This window comes from Bicyclus anynana, chromosome 7 (genome assembly GCF_947172395.1).
Source record: "Bicyclus anynana chromosome 7, ilBicAnyn1.1, whole genome shotgun sequence".
NCBI lineage: Eukaryota > Metazoa > Arthropoda > Insecta > Lepidoptera > Nymphalidae > Bicyclus > Bicyclus anynana.
Window position 1 is genome coordinate 6,406,817 of NC_069089.1, and position 20,086 is coordinate 6,426,902.

The 20,086-nt window shown below is 36.4% G+C and overlaps 1 protein-coding gene across 1 annotated transcript; it reads left to right on the forward strand.

Moving 5' to 3' along the window:
- The first annotated feature begins 10,008 nt into the window (after window positions 1–10,008).
- LOC112058195 (mucin-5AC) lies at window positions 10,009–19,612 on the forward strand. Its single transcript, XM_024098904.2, has 4 exons — window positions 10,009–10,170; window positions 10,707–11,957; window positions 17,039–17,138; window positions 18,132–19,612. The coding sequence occupies exons 1-4, from the start codon at window positions 10,162–10,164 to the stop codon at window positions 18,242–18,244; spliced, it is 1,473 nt and encodes a 490-aa protein (XP_023954672.2). The 5' UTR covers window positions 10,009–10,161; the 3' UTR covers window positions 18,245–19,612.
- Window positions 19,613–20,086: the final 474 nt, after the last annotated feature.

A 20,086-nucleotide genomic window follows, 5' to 3' on the forward strand; every position in this document is an offset into this window, starting at 1 on the left:
TTTGGAGCTAGTTCCGTTAAAATAGCTTTTTATATTTGACTAATAGGGAGTAAAATCAATCCTTATTCAAACGGTACGTCCTCCTCATGCGCAACGAATTCCACATTACATTGAAAGCGTACAGTAGGTAGTATTAAAAAGTACGCTTTATATCTGAACGGTTGAGGATCTGGACCCTTGAACCTACCTACCAAAGCCCCCACCGAAACTCCATACTTCTTTCTTTTATAATATTTAATAATAAGAGTTGCCATTAGCTATCATACTTACCTATGGCAAGTAATCTTATATAATATACAAATGTGAAAGGTCGAGGAAATCTCGAAAATCGCTTGATATATAGAAATAAAATTTGGCAGGGAGGTAATTTATAGTTAGGAGATGTCCGTTAAGAACGGATTTTGCCAAGTCGCGGGCGTCCGCTAGTTCTTTCATAAAATGAGTATACCTGGCTATCATAAACTCTCGTTCAATAAATAAGTATGAAGCAATCGACGAGCATGACAGTAATACGGCGCTGACAGGTCTAGCGTACGATAATTGTAGCCAAGTTTTTTGTAACCATATATGAATAGTTAATCAATCTACTACTGTGTTTACTCGTAGTATAATAGTGAAATACTTAATCGCGCCTACACTTTTGTTTTCTATTGTTTCGACAGAATATTTTAACCAAATAGTAACTCATTGGCTAGTAAATAAAATACACTTGAATATTATTTATACAGATATATTCAGCATCATCATATCAGCAGGATGTATATACAGGCCTTTTGTAGGAACTTCCAAAAATCACGGTCCTGAGCCGCCTGCATCCAGCGAATCCCTGCGACTCGCTTGATGACGTCAACACTGCGATTTCTAGTGCGGGATCGCCATTCTAGCATCTTGGAAGCTCAACATCCATCGACTGCGAACTATGTGCCCTTTATTTGAACATTGCCACTTCAGTTTTGCGACTTCTTGAGATAGGTCGTTGACTTTGGTTCTTCTGCGGATTTTCTCAATTCTGATTTGATCACGCAGATATACTCCGAGCATAGCTTGTTTTACAGAAATAAAATGAAAAAAAAATAAAAAAATAAATAAATAAATAAATAAATAAATAATAAATAAATATTATGTTTTATTAAAAAGTACAGTAATGCTGGTTGGATCGCTTATATGTTTTAAATTTTATATTATACATAATATTTTTTATACGTTTCTTTTAATTAAATACAGGCATTCGCTGGATGCAGGTGGCTGTATCGTGATGTTTGGTAGTCCCTACAAAAGGTCTATGTCCTGCAGTGGACGTCCATTGGCAGATATGATGAAATGCCTACATTGAATTAGACTGGCTTTCTTTAGTTTCACAAGTGTTGCGAATATAGAATCTATTTTCAAACGCTTGTGTAAGGTTTGAAATTCACTAATAATGTTATCACTGATATCAAAGCCGTATATTGTAATGTATGTGTTAGGTTAGTATAGGCACAAAAGGTGAAGGAGCATTTGGAAACGCGAATAAAGGGCATGTGACCAATACGACCCTGCGACCAATCTGTTATCTAAAATATAGACTACCTATGTGTTTTATATACATAATAAAATTTAACGAGGGCATTGTTAAATTTTTCATGTACAATCAATACAATCAATTATTAATATGGATAAAAGATCAACAATACAGATGTCATAAAAAATATCGCTACTGAAAAGATTTTTTTAATCTCACACTGAGCTTTGAAATCGTTTCTATCTCACTCTATCTATAGTATAGTATTAGACAGAGAGAGATAGATTTATTCGAAAAACACTGTCAACTTTTACAAAACATTCCTTTAAAATGCAAATAGACTTATTTTCAGTTAATGAAATGAAATTTTCAAGTTATGAAGATTTTTATTTTAATGACTATATTCATATTCTAGAGATCAGTATTAATTAATTCGGAAGATAGGTCTAATAATGTTGTAAGTAAATAATATGCATGAGTTAAATATCCGTTACAAGTGTATAAAGCTGACTCTAACAAAATATAAATATGAATAATCATTTCATTAAAAAAATCTAATTTAGATTTATGCAATTTGCATAAAAGCTGTAAAGAACTTTGAAACCAGTACCTTACCTAACCTAAGGCCCCACCCATAATATCCAACTAAAGGAGGTTAGGTTAGTAAGCTTCGCAAAATACTACACATACGTATTAACGTTGCACCGCACACTTTGACTATTGTGTTAACAGTGGCGTAGCTAGGCGTCGACGGAGCGGGCCTTCGCCTATGGCCTCGCACTAAAAGGGACTTCGCGAATCCTTGCTTAGCTTCTTCTTCAAAGACCGCTACCGTCCCATTGACAGAATATTCCGACAGTAGGACAGCTCCTACTGTCGGAATATACAGAAACAGATATACCAAAATAATAAAATGAATATATTTCACCCTGAATTAATTATTCAAACAAAACATTTAGAGATGGATCGACTAGTTGTCGACTCTTCTGAAACTGAAAGTGACTTGCTATGCGACTTTGCTCACGACTAGATTAATCCACGGAACAACATAGTTCGTTGTGCTATAGATAAAACTATTAATTTAGTGCTTAATTTATTTAGAAATTCATAAATAGTAATCTGTATCTCTTTTCTAAATAGGTCATCGAACCCATATGTATATAATGCGGGCCACTGATACCTGATTGGTTAGTTGATCACTGCTGGCACTACACTAGTAACGTTTCGGTCAAGTTATTACAACTGTAATTTAAGTTACCCTTTTGGAATGTGTGTCATCATTCAATCATGGAAGTATCGTCTGATATAGACATGGACCAAGTTAGCCAGCTAAAAAAATACGTTTTTATTTAGAATTTTATTCCGCGTTGAATGATATTTATCCTGATTATATAATGATATATTTATTTTGCTATCATACGCGAAAAGCCGACGAACCCATGGGACAACTTCACCCAGGTTCGACAAAATACTCTCTATGTACGTTTCACCCCGAAACCGGAGCATCCTCAGGAGATGTTGACTCTACAACGTGCAATCATTATATAATCATGATGAACTTCCACAAAGTAACGCCTGCTTCTATCCAATATTTAATATTTATCCTCCTATTCTAACGAATATTCGCAATTTTCATACTACCCGACCAAAGTATATATTTTTATCGGTCTATCGATCTCTATAGACCGTGATAGAGTGACGTCACAAGTCTATTAAATTGTGAGCATGCCCATCGTGAATCGTGGTCTAGTGATAGTATCGGAATTAGATCATAGGAACTCTTAAATTAAACCGAAATAAATCTATCGAATTTCATTTATATAAAAGCATGTTTTTGCAATTTTTTCAAATATTATTAAGATTCTAATCATGCTTTTACTACTGTATTCTATAGTACGCTGTAACTACAGTGATTGGCAATTGAATTTATTAACAGATTAAAATCGTATAACTACAAAAGGTGTTAAGTAAGCTTCAAATGGCGATGATCGAAGATCTTAATTACAATTTATCGCTAGGTATTGCACCTACTTAATATAATTTGGCACTCAATCAAACCAAACTTGACCTCCATAACAAAGTTGACGTTGATACAGAGATGCCGCGTGTGATAAAATAAATGCATGTTGTATGGGATGTTGTCAGGTCATAAGACTGACTGCACATTGGACACTTTCATGTATCTCTGCATATACGCTAGGTAGGGCTTCTTGAGAATATTTTGTATCTAATGTGCGGTCAACCTAACGTGTGACTTGCACGTTCGCTGACACATACAAGGCTTGTATATATGTATATTGCCCAATTCGGGGTATGCAATTACGTAAGATTTTCATAATCTCTTCAACTATAGACCACATTTCAAGTCTAGGTGTAGTTCTATGATAAGAAATTTAAATGTAACAAGATCGAATACATATTTCAAAGTTGCACACATGATTGCATATATTAATTATGGTTCCTATTCAGGTGCAATTCGTTTCATATTAAGCTTACGCACTAGATTATTATGAAATATTGTGTTATCAGGGAAGTAATGGTTTCTTCTTTTTTTTTTTCTTTACAAGTTAGCCCTTGACTACAATCTCACAATGGTAAGTGATGATGCAATCTAAGATGGCAGAGGCTAACTTATTAGGAGGAGGATGAAAATCCACACCCCTTTCAGTTTTTAGACGACATCGTAACGAAACGCTAAATCGCTTGGCGGTACGTCATTGCAAGTAGGGTAGTAACTAGCCACGACGGACGCCTCCTACCAGCCAGAACTGGATCAATTAAGAAAACCTCAATCGACCCAGCCGGGGATCGAACCCAAGACCTCAGTCTTGTAAATCCACGGAGGCCATCAAAAAACCTTATAATTTAACCTTGACTTAACACTTTATGATTAAAGCTTAACAGTTATAGGGCCTAACTTAGAACTCAGAGTTCTTGAAATTTAATGCCCACCAGCTGTATTAATATGGCCTACTGGATTATCTGGACCTGATAGATAATTTGGTCATATACCACTCCTAGCCTCCACCTAGGATTAATTGGAAAATAAAATATTTGTCTTGACTAATATATATTTTTTAAAAATATATCTATATTCATTTATAAAGCGAAAGAGTTTCTTTGTTTATAAGCTACTCTCTAAAACTACCAGCGAATTCCGAAAATACAATTTGGCATATGATAGCCAAACTGATAATGAGACTTTAAAGGGATACGGTGGAATAGGGAAAACTTTGTATGAAATTCTGTTTTTCTAGTTTTCTGTCTGAACGGCTGAACATACATCTCAAGATAAAAATTGTCACATGGAAATATTACGATTAAATGAAATTAATTAAATCTAAATTAGCAAGTAGGCTATTTTATATTCCCACGGAAACAAAATCTACACGAGTGAATCCACAGGGCACAGCTTGTTAAGCTTAAAGTATGAAACTGTTATATCACTGTTTATAGAACTTAAACAGCGAGTGTTTTACGTAATACATATATAGAAATACCTAAGACTCATGTGCCAGAATATAACTGAATATTTTCTCATCCACATGGGGTATCTTTACTTATATTATAAAGCTGAAGAGTTTGTTTGTTTGTTTTGATTGCTTGAAAACGCTTATCTCAGAAAGCGTCCTATATGAAAAAATCTTTCAGTGTTACATAGCTCATTTATCGAGGAAGGCTATAGGCTTATATATTATCCCTGTATTCCTACGGAAACGGGAACCACGCGGGTGAAACCGCGCAGCCTCAGCTAGTTTGTTTATAAGCTTGTTAATGTATCGCGTAGCTTATGCCTACTAGATGGGTACAACAATTTTAAGCCTTTTCATTACCTTTTCCTATTTCACACTGTGTTTAGCTTTAGTTACAAATAGACAACTAGAAACAGAAATACGTTCTCAAGATAAAATATTGAGTAGCTACTTCGACTTTATTCAATGCTTTTGTATTTCATTATTTATGTTAAATCGTTGGAACAACAAAACTATTCGGTTACCCTCCCTTTCAAATATTAAGCAATCTAGAACAATCGACTGAGAAAAGTATTGAATTTTAATGTATAAATACAATAATGGAGTTAAAGGATAATATATGAATATGAGTTTTAATTACTTCATAAACCTTTATCGGTCATAAAATTTTAAAAGCTTACACTTGAGGTTAAAAGTTGATTTTAGGGTTCCTTGCAAATAATAAAATGAAATTCTGTCATAATTTTAAAAATAGTAATTTTTCAGCGTATAAAATTCCGAGTATTAAAATAGACTAGCCGGCGGAAACCGAGAAAATTGATACCGTAGATTTACCCTCTGGCCCTTCTTAGACTTCTTAGACGGGCCCTTTACTACATATGTTTTCTGTGCCTTTACTTCAAAAAGCTTAAGCCCAGAGTCAAAGAAATTTATTTATATAACATTATTTTTATTAAGTCAGCTTGCGGAGCTTTTTGAGTTGTTCTACTTGTTGGTCTGATATTTATTTTGATTGATTCTTAGTGTAAAATAGGCAAATGAAAGATGTCTTATATGTAGGTATATACGGTTTCTTTTAGACGCCTATTTTATTAGCTGTATGTCATGGGATAATCCGTACAGATTAATTACTTAGTTTAGGCACAGCGCTGTTATATGATGGCTCTTTTATAATATTTCAACACCTCTACTGATGGTTTAAGAACCTGTGTTATCCAGACCATCATCATTTTATACTAGCAGGTGCTGCTCGGTTTCCTAAGGATAGTGTAGCTTCCCAACAGTGAAGGAATTTTTCAAATCGTTTCAGTAGTTTCGGAGCATATTCAATGCAAGCAAAAAAACAAACAAAGAATGAAATCTTTCCTCTTTAAAATATTAGTATGGATACGAGTAAGTTGAAAGTTTGTTAACCAATGCCCTACCCAGGGATATAAGAAAGCGCAGCTTAAGTACTTCATGTTCTGTGCTTCTGCCTAAGTACGGTAGTCAACGATGGAGTTTACCCCCCCCCCCCCCCCGGGGCTACGCCCTAGGGGTCCCCGGGCTACAGGGGCCCCTTAAGTGTGAAAGCTAAAATTAGCAAAATTTAACTTACAATCTCACTTGCGGTGACGCTTCCCGGAGAAAAAGGCTGCTAAAGAGATTGTCGGGATTTACCGCTCGTTTATTGCCCATGCCTCCCAACTCACTTTGATTTCGGTAATCGTGTCGAAGTTGCAAAAACTTTAAAGATTAAACTATAAACTTGGGCGACTGAGGGTCTGAACTTTTGACCTGATACATCATGATGATACAAAGTTATCCTGATCTGAACTCCATAATTGCCTACCGTACTTATATGTGACATTGGCTGACAAAATTTCAACTTTTAGAAGATTACGATGGTCTAGCCATTGCAGGCTCTTCCACTATGACATAATATGTTTATAGGCATTGTCTTATCATGAGGGTAATCCCTAACACGTTGTTAAAAGACATAAAACTTTACATATACTTACGTTTCATTTATTAGCTTTCGTTCTTTTTAGAGAATTAAAAAAAAAACAAATTTAGACGCCAGCGACTAGTCCGCGTATAAACAAACGAAACATAGATGTTGCCGAGATAGAAAGTGGCCTATGTGTTAATATAGGGTACAAACTATGTCCAAAATTTGGCAAAATTCGTTAAGTAAGTAAAATTAAAATCCGTTAAGTACGGGGATAATATATAACCTATAGCCTTCCTCGATGAATGGGCTATCTAACACTGAAAGAATTTTTCAAATCGGACCAGAAGTTCCTTAGATTGGCACGTTCAATCAAACAAACAAACTCTTCGGCTTCATATATTAGTATAGATTAAGCATCGTCGAACACAAGAAAGTCGATCGGAGCCGACAAACCTTTTTTGTTATTTTCACGCTTCAGTGTGTGTCATTGGGATTATTTTATTACATGTATATTGTTGTTTCATCAGCCGAATGTAAAGCAGACGACCTTAAAAAGCTAATTTCGGGGTATGAGAGCGACCTACCGACTTTTGTGCAGTGTTCTTTTATTTTGTTACTTTTTAACCGACTTAAAAAAAGAGGAGGTTCTCAATCCGACGTGTATGTTTTTCTTTTGATGTTTGTTACCTCATAACTTCGTCATTTATAAACCAATTTAAAAAAATTATACTTTCGGTTTGGTAAATTGGTTAGGTCATTTTCTTGTTAGAATCAAAATAACTTAAATACGTCTTTGAAGTCGGTTCCATTTTTATGTTAAAAAGATTATAACACATATAAAATATAGGGTACATGGTAAATATTCACTACATAATGTATACATTTTTGTGGAGGTTTATTCCTAGTGTTGTATAAACTGACAGACTCAAAATACTTTGTTCTTACATTATTATTAATGAAATTGGATGATATCACCATTATTGGGTAGCCCTTTGCATGTTAGTTAAATTAAGCTCACTGTATTTTTTCTCATCAAATAAAGTGGTTCTAAACATAATTTATTAATAACTAGAGAAGGCCCGCGACTTTTTTCCTAGTGAAATTCAGTTTATCACAAAACGGGAATAATGTACTTTTTCCGGGATATTAAATAGCATAGATAGGTATAACTATCTCTAATCTTTCAGAGAAAATAAAATAATTCCGCTATTCCAGACGTAAGCCCGGCCAGACAGACAAGCAGAGAGTGAGACGAAAATGTATAAAGCTTGTTTAGTATCGTGTGAAAACACCATTATGAAAATTCTGTACTTAAAAAGACACTTATTTTGAAATTACCATCAGACACTTAAATTTTATTTAAATGTTCATGATTAAGACATTCTAAAACTATCAAATTTCTTATTAAATATTTCGTAGTTACGCCAACTTGTAAAATTGTTTTAACAATAATAATAAATAGATACTTTACCTTTAACCTTATACAAAATAATTACTCTATTCATTTGCACGTAGGTAGGTAGTAAATATCTGCCATATCTATATTATATAATATCGCTATTAGTTACTTATTAGTAGACAACATACCTTGACCTAATTAAGCTATCTACTATCTAGCATTTACTTGACAGCTGTACCAAACCTGCCAACACCACACTCAACTAGACAGATTCCAACTATTTTGTACAGCTATAATTAAATATAAGCCATACTAATGAGTATATTTTAGATTTAACTTTGCCGAATCATCATCATCTTCTTCTTCGCGAATAGCCTATAGACGTCCACAGCTTGACATGAGCCTCTTGCTTTGATTTCCAAACAAAACGGTCTCGAGCCGCCAACGTCCAGCGGCTCCCAGCAACCCGCCGACCAACGCTGAGCTTTCCGGTGCGGGGTCGCCATTCCAGCAACCTCTATCGGCTCATCGAACTATGTGACCTGCCCATTGCCAATTCAGCTTCGCGAGTCGCTGAGCTATGACAGTAGTTCTTCTGCGGATTTGGAACTTTGCCGAATGGTTAAGCAGGAACATCATTATCCACTGCTGGACATAGGCCCCTTGTGAGGACTTCTAACACGCACACTTGCATCACCTAAATGGAACGACGACATCAAGCAGGTTAGAGGGAGCCACTCGAGAGGTAAGCGTCCATTTACATACGTACAGTTTCCATTTGTAGCGAGATTCCATGGATCCCAGCGTCTTTTTAAGCCGAGGTCAGAGTCTCACAGGAAACGCTTATAGAGACGTCCCGTTCCCTTACACTTTTTCCAACCCTTAAGCCTACAGCAACTAAGTTACACAATCATGAAAAAAACCGGTCAAGTGCGTGTCGGCCAAGACACAGTGTAGGGTTTCGTAGTTGTACGTACGTCTTAATTCCAAGTTAGCTGTGATAGTTTTTCTTTTAATTTCGTTATAATAAGTATTGGTCCTGTAGCTACCTCTGTAGCTTTTTTAGTTATCCATAAACAACCGTTTAGCTGGCAGAGGGGGGACTTGAATCTTAACAAAAAGCACTTGGAACTTTACCACCCAAACATCCCTGGTCTCGAAAAATGCTGCTACATACCCTCAGTATTTTATCGACCTTATCTAACGACGCCCCCACTACGAGATAAAGTACTAGAATAAAGCTTTTCAGCTTTACATATAGGGGTAACCTAAAAAAAACTATTTTTCTTGTTTTTATTTTATGACATTGTCGGTGTTCTTATAATTTCATACTTGTGCTAAATTGTAACTTTCTAGTACTTATAATCTCTTAAATTATGATTTCGTGTTGGCGAAACCGTAAACATATCAGTTCCTTTGACCTTTGTGTTCACAAACTCAAGCTTTATGTGATCTTCATAGCAGAATGTATACATACTTAGGTGACTTAGGTACGAGATACTCGTATTACCCATCTTGTCGAAATAAGTACGAGTATCAATGAGAAAGATAAATAGATCAAAGATAAATATTATTGTGTATTAGTTTATTAAATATAACTAGAACATATACTGAACTAAATCTCTAGCATAGAAGTCATATCCTCCAAGCCGCGCCCACGGTTGACGGCGAATGTAAAAAAGTATGACCCGTTCTTACACATATGAGTTTACTATATAAGACTTTACGGGCCCGTTTTGCTCTCATTTCGAATTACGCTAAGCTGTACACAATTAGTTCTCAAATTGTGGTGGTGTTGTGTGTTGTTTATAGTGTAAAAACACAAAAATAACATCTTTCTTTAATAAACTAAAACATGAAATCGGTAAGCCAAAACAACATATACTTTTTGAGTGTTACAATTAGTACAGTGCAACTCGTTGATGTCTTTTGTTTGTGTGTAAACAAACCGGCGTTTACGGAACTTTTTTTGAAGTAGTTCGTATATTTGTATAGTCTATTTAAAAACAATATATTGTGCTATGTGAACATAGTTTCTATAACTGACTTCTTGTTTGATTATTCCGAAAGAATACTGAATGTATATGTTTTTATGTAGTCTGAAAATTACAAAAAAAGTAAATTATGACTTTTTTAAATCGCCCTTTAACTAAGCATAAAACTAGAATCTAGTAATAGATAAAACAATAATCAATGGGCAGACATCGAACTGTAAATATCTATTCAATATTCATCTTTGAGTTGGATCTTTATTTGAGGTTTAAAATTTAAAACTTAAAGTATTCCTAGCAAAATAAAAGCATATTATATCAACGAAAATAAATGCTATTTGTTTCAATATTTAACAGACAATGGATTTTAATCGACACTAGGTAATATGCAAATCAAATCCGTTTCCAGATATTACTGGTCGTCGTGGCATTCCTTTCAAATGCACTCGCTTATCACGATCCTGACCTCAACTATCATTTGAGCCAAGTACAGAACATACAAGGATGTGGTGACGCTGGCTACTCTTACCCCGCTCCTGCTGTCCAGCTCTCTGCAGATGTCAAAGCACCTTTAATCCAGTCAGCCATATCTTCTAGCGCATATAAAAGTTCAGGTGGATACGAGCAAAACGTTCTGTTCCAAGCTGCAGCGCCCAAACTTACGTACCAAGCTCCAGCTACAGGATATCTGCCGCAACCAGCCCCAACTTACCTCCCGCAACCGGCTGTCTCGTATTTACCCCAACAGTCAGTCACATACCAAGCGCCTCAGACCTTTGGTGCCACTGGATATTCCTCTCAAAGCGGACAACACGGTTACGCAACCACAGCTGGGTTATCAACCGCTTCGACTACTAGAACAGTGATCCCTCAAAGCCACTACGCCCAAGCTCCGATAATTGCCAAAGTAACTGCTGCACCTTTGCAGGCCAAGTTCGCTTTAGCTCCACCAAGACTATATTCATCCCAGAATGTTCTGTCCCAACAATCTTTATACACATCCGGTTCCTCGGCCAAAGCGTCTCTGAACACTTATTCATCATCAGGAGGACCAGTCGTATCTCAAGTATACGCAGCACCATCCACCGGTTACGCTACATCATCAGCGCTGAAATGGCAACCGCAAGCCCAGTTAGCTGTCCCTGCATACTCTTCTGCTAGTTACAATCAAGCATCGGTAGCTAACATCGCAGCTGTTGCGCCAGTTGCCTCTCAATACACCACATCTACTGTATCCCACGTGGCGCCTGTTTCTCAGTACACTGCTCCAGTTGTGAATTACGCTGCTCCAGTAGTGTCTCAATATTCTGCGCCGTCTGTGTCGTCAGCGCGACTTGTTCAGTACTCCGCCCCAGTAGCCCAAAAGGCTGTGTCTGTCGCTACTCAGTACGCAGCACCTACAGTGACGCAATACGCCGCACCAGTAGCGCAGTACTCAGTGCCAGCGGTGTCCCAGCAGACAGCCCACAGCGTACAATACTCCGCACCTGTAGCCCAGTACTCAGTGCCAGCGGTATCCCACAATGTGCAGTACAGTGCGCCCGTCGTCCAGTCCACTGTATCACATGTCGCGGCTCCAACGGTCGCAGTAGCACCTGTGGCCCGAGTAACCACCGGCTCACATGTCAAAAACGTGCACACGGAGTTTTTGGAAAATTACGTAAGTACCTTCACAGTTACTTGATGATACATACTATTTTTTACAATTAAGTTGCAATTCTTGATTAAGTTTTAATTGCAATTGGTGCAATTTCCCGTCTCTCAAGCTCTATAACCTACAAGTGCCTGCATAGGTACGTTATCTAAGTTGCCTGGAACAGATTGCTTTTAGTGAATATGAACGCATTTTGCTTGTAAATTTTCTAATGCGATGTTGTATGTGCACACATTTAAAAGATACAACAAATTTGTTAAAAAAATAATATAGGGTAGCCTCTATAAAGACGCTGAATAATTCACGTTAAGAATGCTTAAAATTCCGTATATTAGGCACATATTTTCCTACGGAAATCTCCGAAGATAATATGTATCTGTGAATTATTAATTATTCTAGTTAACGAAAAATGGACTTTTTCAAAGTAAAACATTAACGTTCATGAAGAAAATATGCCCCTTAGGTTTAATATTATGCAAATTATCTACAACATACATTTACTAGTCAACGCGCAGCGGTTTTACCCCTGTAGTTTCCGTTCCTGTATTAATACGAGGATAAGGTATATAATATAGCCTATGTCACTCACAAATAACGTGGCTTTCTAGTGGTAAAAAGAGTTTTCAAAATCGGTTCAATACGAGTAGCTCCGGAAATTACCCCCTACAATACAAGAAACTTTACCTATTTACAATATTAGTATTAGATACAGTACAATACATATAATATAGTTATTTCATAATAATATAGTTAATATATTTTTACTTTCTTTAAATAACTTGATATATTATTATGTCACTATGATATAACATAACAAATTAAAAGCATAAAGTAAAACAAGTCTTAACAATGAAACTGCCTTGACGGTTTTTTAACTGCTAACCTACATACGTCGCGTAACTAAAGTAAAGTAGGTTAAAATTAAACTTGTATACAAGTAAATCTATTACACCGTATATTTTATCGCACCCTGAGGGATATTTATCAATGTGTTATGTAACTTCGAGCAATATCAAATGCCCGTAATTTAAAATGATACGTCGCCAGAACAGATACAAACAAGTTTTACGAGATCGAAAAGCTTCGATAAGGTTCAATTAAAATTACATATCGTTAACATACTCGTGTGTGTTGTAATCCTAATTAATGTATTTCTTTAAAAATATAAGATTACGCGTATTTCACACATATGTTATTGTCTAAAATAATACTTCTCTTGTCTATCTAGAAATCATTCACCCAAAGTTAACAATCTTGAGTTTATTTTAATTATTAAAATACATATTTAGCAATTATAAAACTTTTTGGGGCCTCAATCAAGCTAATTAATCTACCACTGCTGGGAACAAATTCCCATCCCTTGATTTGATTTTATCTCATACTCATTATTACTCAAAGTAGGTACCTACCAATAGACCCTACTCTGACGTAAGTTGCTGGGCCAAGATAATAATCTCGTAGTTTCCATTCCTTTAGGAATACGATGACAAGATATAGCCTATGTTATTCACTGACAACGTAACTTTAATTCAGCGAAAGAATTTTCAAAACTGTGGTGTAAAAAAACAAACAAATGAAAAACCTTTTTATAATATTAGTGCAGAAGACTTAATTATTGCAACAACTTGAGGACAATGGCACCATTCTTGTAGGTAGTGTAGTAGATAGTAGTCTAGACGAACTAAAGAAAAACAACAAAAACTATTTAAAACTACACTTATAAACCTTCCTCTTGAATCATTCTATCTAATGATGAAAACCGGCATATAAAAACATACGGGGCGGAAAGCGACTTTGTTTAATTAAATATGATAACACGACATTGCATCTGGCTATAGTCACATGAAAATCTCGTAAAGATCCGTTATTGAAATGTATAAAGGGTGGGTATTTTGTCAGACCTTGGTAGTATGACAAATACCTATTTGTCAGCCTTTGGTTCGTCATTCAAAATGCAATCCGATCTTGATTCTGACGTAATTTACGTATTCAATAGAACTATAACATCCGGTGCGTAGAGCTCCTGCGACAGTGCGATAAAGTTGAGACTTTTAACATTCAACTTATGTTAAAAGTTATTACTAATACTATGGTTATTTTTGTTTTACGCCACCTGCTGATGTCCTTAAGTTTTCCTAAACCGAAGGTTGCCTGGAAGAAATCGCTACTTAACGATAAGGCCGCCTTTTGTATGCTGATCTCTTCCTAATTTGTTTTTTATTTCACTTGTTTTTGTCTTTGTGGTGTGCAAATAAAGTATATTTATCTTTATCTTAACTTAATATAATCGTGTCATCTTTCTCTTACCTAGTGGTAGTCTTGAATTGTATCTACAAGTTTCGTTTTCAACCTTTTACAGTTATTGTGACCTCCATTATAATATTATTATCGAGTTTGGCATTCAATTACAAAGGCTTTTAGGCGTAACATTAAAGTTATACAAAATCTTTTTTAAACATTAATTGCATTTAATGTCCCGAGACGACATAATTATAAGAAGTCACGAATTCAACCAGAGTTTTTGCATTGCATTAAGTATGTGTACCTACCTTAATCCTACTTACTTTGAGAGATTATCATAATACTAGCATACCGCCCGCGGTTTCGCCAGCGAAGCTCCCATTCCTGTAGGGATATGGGGATACTTTTTTTTAAATTCTTAACAAGTAAGCCCTTGATTGCAATCTCACCTGATAAGTGATGATGCAATCTAAAATGGAAGCGGGCTAACTTGTCATTAGTAGGATCTCCAGGAGGAGAAAATCCACACACACCCCTTTAGGTTTCTACACGACATCGTACCGGAACGCTTAATCACTTGCCGGTACGTCTTTGCCGGTAGGATGGTAATTAGCCACGGCCGAAGCCTCCCACCAGCCAGACCTGGACCAATTAAAAAAACCTCAATCAGCCCAGCCGGGAATCGAACCCAGGACCTCCGTTTTGTAATTCCACCGCGCATACCACCCCGCCACGATATATAACATTAGTTTCGCTTTTATACTTAGTAATAAATACAATATAACACAAAAGTGCTAATTTGGTAATGATACAATATGACGCAAACATTTGGCGAAGGGTTTCGAGCTAAGCCTTTCCCTACGGCTTCAATTACTGCTCATACATAACATAATTTAAATAAGATAAGTTACATACATACTTAATAATATTAAATAACAAAATACGAGTACTTTTAAATCCACACCAGAAATTTGAAGCAATAATCGTCTGATGTAGGTTTATGGTTACCTACATAGATGCTAATATAAACCTATAGATACGCTTCTTACAACTTAGGTAAACTAAACTTAGGTAAATTATAAAAACAACGTGTTTGCTTTATATTTACCTTTATCTTGTAAGCTTAAAAGCATAATAAATAAGCTTTTAAGTATAATTTAATTCAATTATCGTAGGCGAAGGTTGATTTACTTTTAAGTTAAACTGATTGGGTGGTAATGGTAAAAGGCATTATTTGTTCACTTTGCGCGCATTTACTGACTTTAACAGTTTGAGATACTTGCACAATTGATAAGACTAATTTTCATTTCGAACACAACACGATTTCAATGAAATGTTACTTGAGTTTCTTAATATTAAAGCATCGATAGCTCGACGGCAAGGAGACGGATTCAACATCGATAGACCATGGTTGCGTTCCCTGAATAATTTGTCGTAACCACCAACCACAGTCTTTCCAACAAATTGAAGAGGATCGGGAATATTGATCATATTTAAGTGATTTGACTTTGATATTCTTTAAATAAATAGAGCTGTGATAACCCAGTGGATATGACCTCTGCCTCCGATTCCGAAGGGTGTGGGTTTGATTCCGGTCCGGGGCATGCACACAACTTTTCAGTTGTGTGCATTTAAAAAAAATATCAACTGGTCTCAAACGGTGAGGGAAATCACCGTGAGGAGGCATATCAGATAATTTTCTTAATTTTCTGCGTGTGTGAAGTCTGCCAATCCGCATTGGGCCAGCGTGGTGGACTATTGGCCTAACCCCTCTCACTCTGACTGAAGACTCGAGCTCTGCAGTGAGCCGAATCGGGTTGATACCGAATTCTTTAAATAAAACCGATGGATTTCCCTACCTATGCCATAAATATTCCGTCTCCTTTATGGAGAGAAGAAATATTGACAAAAATATTTGTGTAGGTACCTACCTAGATAAATGTATATCGCAAAATATAGTCGGGCGAATTTTTCATCTCCTGCTCAAAGTACCTAATGTGCTTAAATGTTAGCTTTGATAATTAAAACATCAATTGCTAGAGCCTAAACACTCTGTTGATTTGCATTTCCCTAGTATATGCCGGACTTAATTTGACTAATGAAACTAATCAGGAAATAATTCACTTTGAACAACTTTCACTGGAACCTATCCACATTTCTGATGTAATTTTGACACGTGCTCGCCACAAATCACTTAACCTGCCCTGGGAAGTTGAAAAGTGAAATACGTATGAGTATTTACGTACCAAGCAATGTTTAGCTACTTATTACATCGTTATTTGATGCCACATAAGCAAACCACTGGATCATGGAAGCAGCTGCTAAAATTCATCATCATTATCAGCCGATCGACGTCCACTGCTGGATATATGCCTCCAAAAATACGGTTTTAAGTCATCTGCATGTAGCCACTCCCAGTCCTCTTCGATATAGTCGGTCTAATAAGTTGGTCGACCAATACTGCGATTTCCGGTACGGGGTTGTTGTTCCAGCACCTTGGGACATTAACATACATCAGTTCTTTGAAATAATTAATGCCCTTTGCACACACAGCTTTGCGACTTTTTTTTTTATTCTCAAGTTAGCAGATGAAGAAAATAACTTGTTATGAGGAGGATGAAAAATCGCTTGGCGGTACATCCGGTAGACTAAACTTGTAACTAGCTAAAGCCGAAGCAATTAAGAAACCCTCAATCAGCCAAGCTAGGGATCGAATCCAGGACTTCAGTAGCTATTAGCTACTACTACTGCTTTGTCGCGCGCTGAATGAACCATCTTTGGGGTTATGTACCCCATGGTTACGTGCTAATATGTATTACCAATGCATAATAGTTCACATTTTTCAGGATGCTCACCCTCGCTACGCATTCGAGTACCATGTAAATGACCCTCACACCGGTGACATCAAGCAACAGAAAGAACAACGCGACGGCGACGTTGTGAAAGGTATCATCACCATTATAATTTTAAAAGGCCACTCCCTTCTTATATAGATTTCATATTAAGAACTAATACAAATTGGATTGACAATTAAACAGTTGCATCAAAACCCAATTCATAAAAACTTAATGGAAATAAACAAATATTCACCATAATAGTGACAATATCAGAACAACAATGTGCATTCTAAAGTAGAAAGGCATTCAAATATCCAGAGCAAAATTTTGCTATATAGGTAGGTATCTACCGATCGAACTCTCATGCCAAGAATAATTAACAGAGTCTTTCAATTCGCCTGATTAAGGCACCCCGTGGACTATACGGCCACGATTACCACCAAAAGCCACAACTACCAGGTCAAATGACGAAATCATAATATTTTGAACACAGCGCATTTGGTCGCATTGGCTTATTGGGCGTAGGACAGCTGGCCTATTCACTAACTTTAGTAACACGTTTACCAACTAGCAATTCTTATGGTTCGTCGCTGTAGCTTGGTGCGGATGACAATTGCCATATGACGTTTATAATACGTACTATTATCATGAATCGCAGCTAACTTACAAGACTAAAATGAACCGTCACCCACACCTTGCTACAGCGCACGAGCTATAGTGATTCATAAGTCACGTGATTTCGTATTTACTATTAATTTATTGCTAACTGATCAAAATTACATACTAACATGTCTGTTTGACATTGTGATTTTCGTTAACAATTGGATTTACGGAATGCGTAAATGCCATAGTTAGTAAATGGGCCAGCAAGCCGGCAAAATTGGTGGTTGCGACCAACCTACGTAAAGTTTGCTAGAATGCAAAGAATAACAACTGCAGTAACCAACTGGCCGCTTCACGACCGTGGTCGTGGCCTAAAATCTGGCCAGAGCCAAACCGTAGCTTGTGCGACCACGGCCAACGACTACTCGTGGTCGTAGCCGCGTAGTGCACGAGTCCCCTAATCCTTCACGCAATACAGATGTTGTTTTAATTTATCCAGGTCAGTACTCATTGGTGGAACCGGACGGCTCTGTGCGGACGGTGGACTATATCGCCGATTGGGAGACCGGTTTCCACGCGAACGTTCACAATAGCAAAGACAACCAGCACTAATATAGTTTAAACTTTTAAGGCTATATTCAAACGGCGAAGTCTCCCCAAATAAAAGAGATGACAGATGCCCTCACGAACATGAGTGTTCTCAAGTACCTACCTATCTATATGAGCAGTGCGACGAACTTCTCTAAAGGTCGCTCTCTAAATTGACGGTAAATTATTCTCACGTTTCTGAAAAGCAAACGGTACCCACGCGGCATACTATACAAGTCATGTACGCTGTGACCAACACACGATCAATTATAGTCGTGGGTGCTACAGAAACGTGAGAATAATTGACCGTTTGTGGCTAGCATAAGGAATGTATGCTTACTTACCAACCTATTGATTTCATCCGAATGTTAAGCCTTTCGAAAAAGCTCATTATAGTCACTAGTCAGAGAGCTGATAGACACTTTTGGTAGAGGATTTTTTATATTTTGTAAATTATCGTTAACGTTGTAGGTACCTATGAGAATACTTTCGCCGTTTGAACGTAGCCTAATACAACTGAACTACGATTGCCTTAAACGATGTGTAAATGAAGCCGAAACCAGTAGTTTGCAACGTTTTTCCCACCAGATAAACTACTTTTTACATTGCATTTGAGTGCATTACTTATGTGGCTTACTTACGAATTTAAAAACCTTGACTTTATTAAGCATTCGCGATTTTGTCTATATTCGAAGAAGGGTATGAAAGTTAGCTATAAGTCATTGTTTTTTGTTATTCGAGCTAAATTGTTGTTTGACGCGAATGCGCAAATCGCCCGAGCAAGCGAAAAATTCTAAGATTGAACCGAGCAAAGCGAAGAATAAAAAAAAATACTGAGCATCGTGAGGAATTTAATGCACAAGAGACTAGGTAAATAGAGCTTCTGTGCAATACAATATTTTTCATAATAATGAAATATAATCGGGTAAACGTGATTGCCCGACTAGTAAATTCGGCAATAGTCAAATTTATACGGGACCCTGAACTATGAGCTTGTTCATGCAACGCAGCGTGAGCCAAACAATATTTTGCATCTCACTGCAGTGAGAAAACTAAAATAAACAAAATGCAATGTGAACTGAAGATTGTCTGCAGGTACCTATTTATAGAAGACGCAGTTAGTTTAATTGCTGTTAAAATGTAGATGTTGATGTATGTTTAGCTGAAGTAGAAGCTTCATAGGATTTAAATGGCACACAGGGGATTTTTTTTGGCATAGAAAAGTAAGAGAATAAGGGCCCGCGACCCTCACATTATTTCAAATCGGACCTGTAGTTCCTGAGAATAGCGCATTCAAGCAAACAAACAAACTTTTCAGCTTTATAATATTAGTATAGATACAATCTTTACAAATAACGAAAACCTTAGAACGCGGTTGTAAATTTAAAAAAAAACATGCGCACTGAGTTTAGCACCTATTATGAATTAAAACTCGATTATGAAAGGTAGTTTTTAATTAAAAAGTAGATTCAAAAGCAGTAGGTAAATTATGTAATATTTTCTTTCGTGTTATTTCTACATATTGTCTGTAGATTGCTAATCCATCGCTTACAATTTTTTTTTTATTTAATTCAATTTACACTAAACTTAGTAAAAAAATTAACCTATTTTGTACTTTTTGTATTTCATTTATAATTTAGGTTTCGTTTATACAACACCGTAAACAATGTCATTGGGCTTATGCTGCAATATTTTCGAACATGCTACTTTTTCATTATTTCCGAATTTCACTTGTAGGTGTCTTTTTTTCTCTTGGTTTTCTATGATCAGGTCTTCATAATAAAGAAACAATGAATATTCTTTCCTTCCCCTTATTACTTTGTGCCATATAACTTAGTGTAAAGAGCTTATTATTTAGGTAAAATA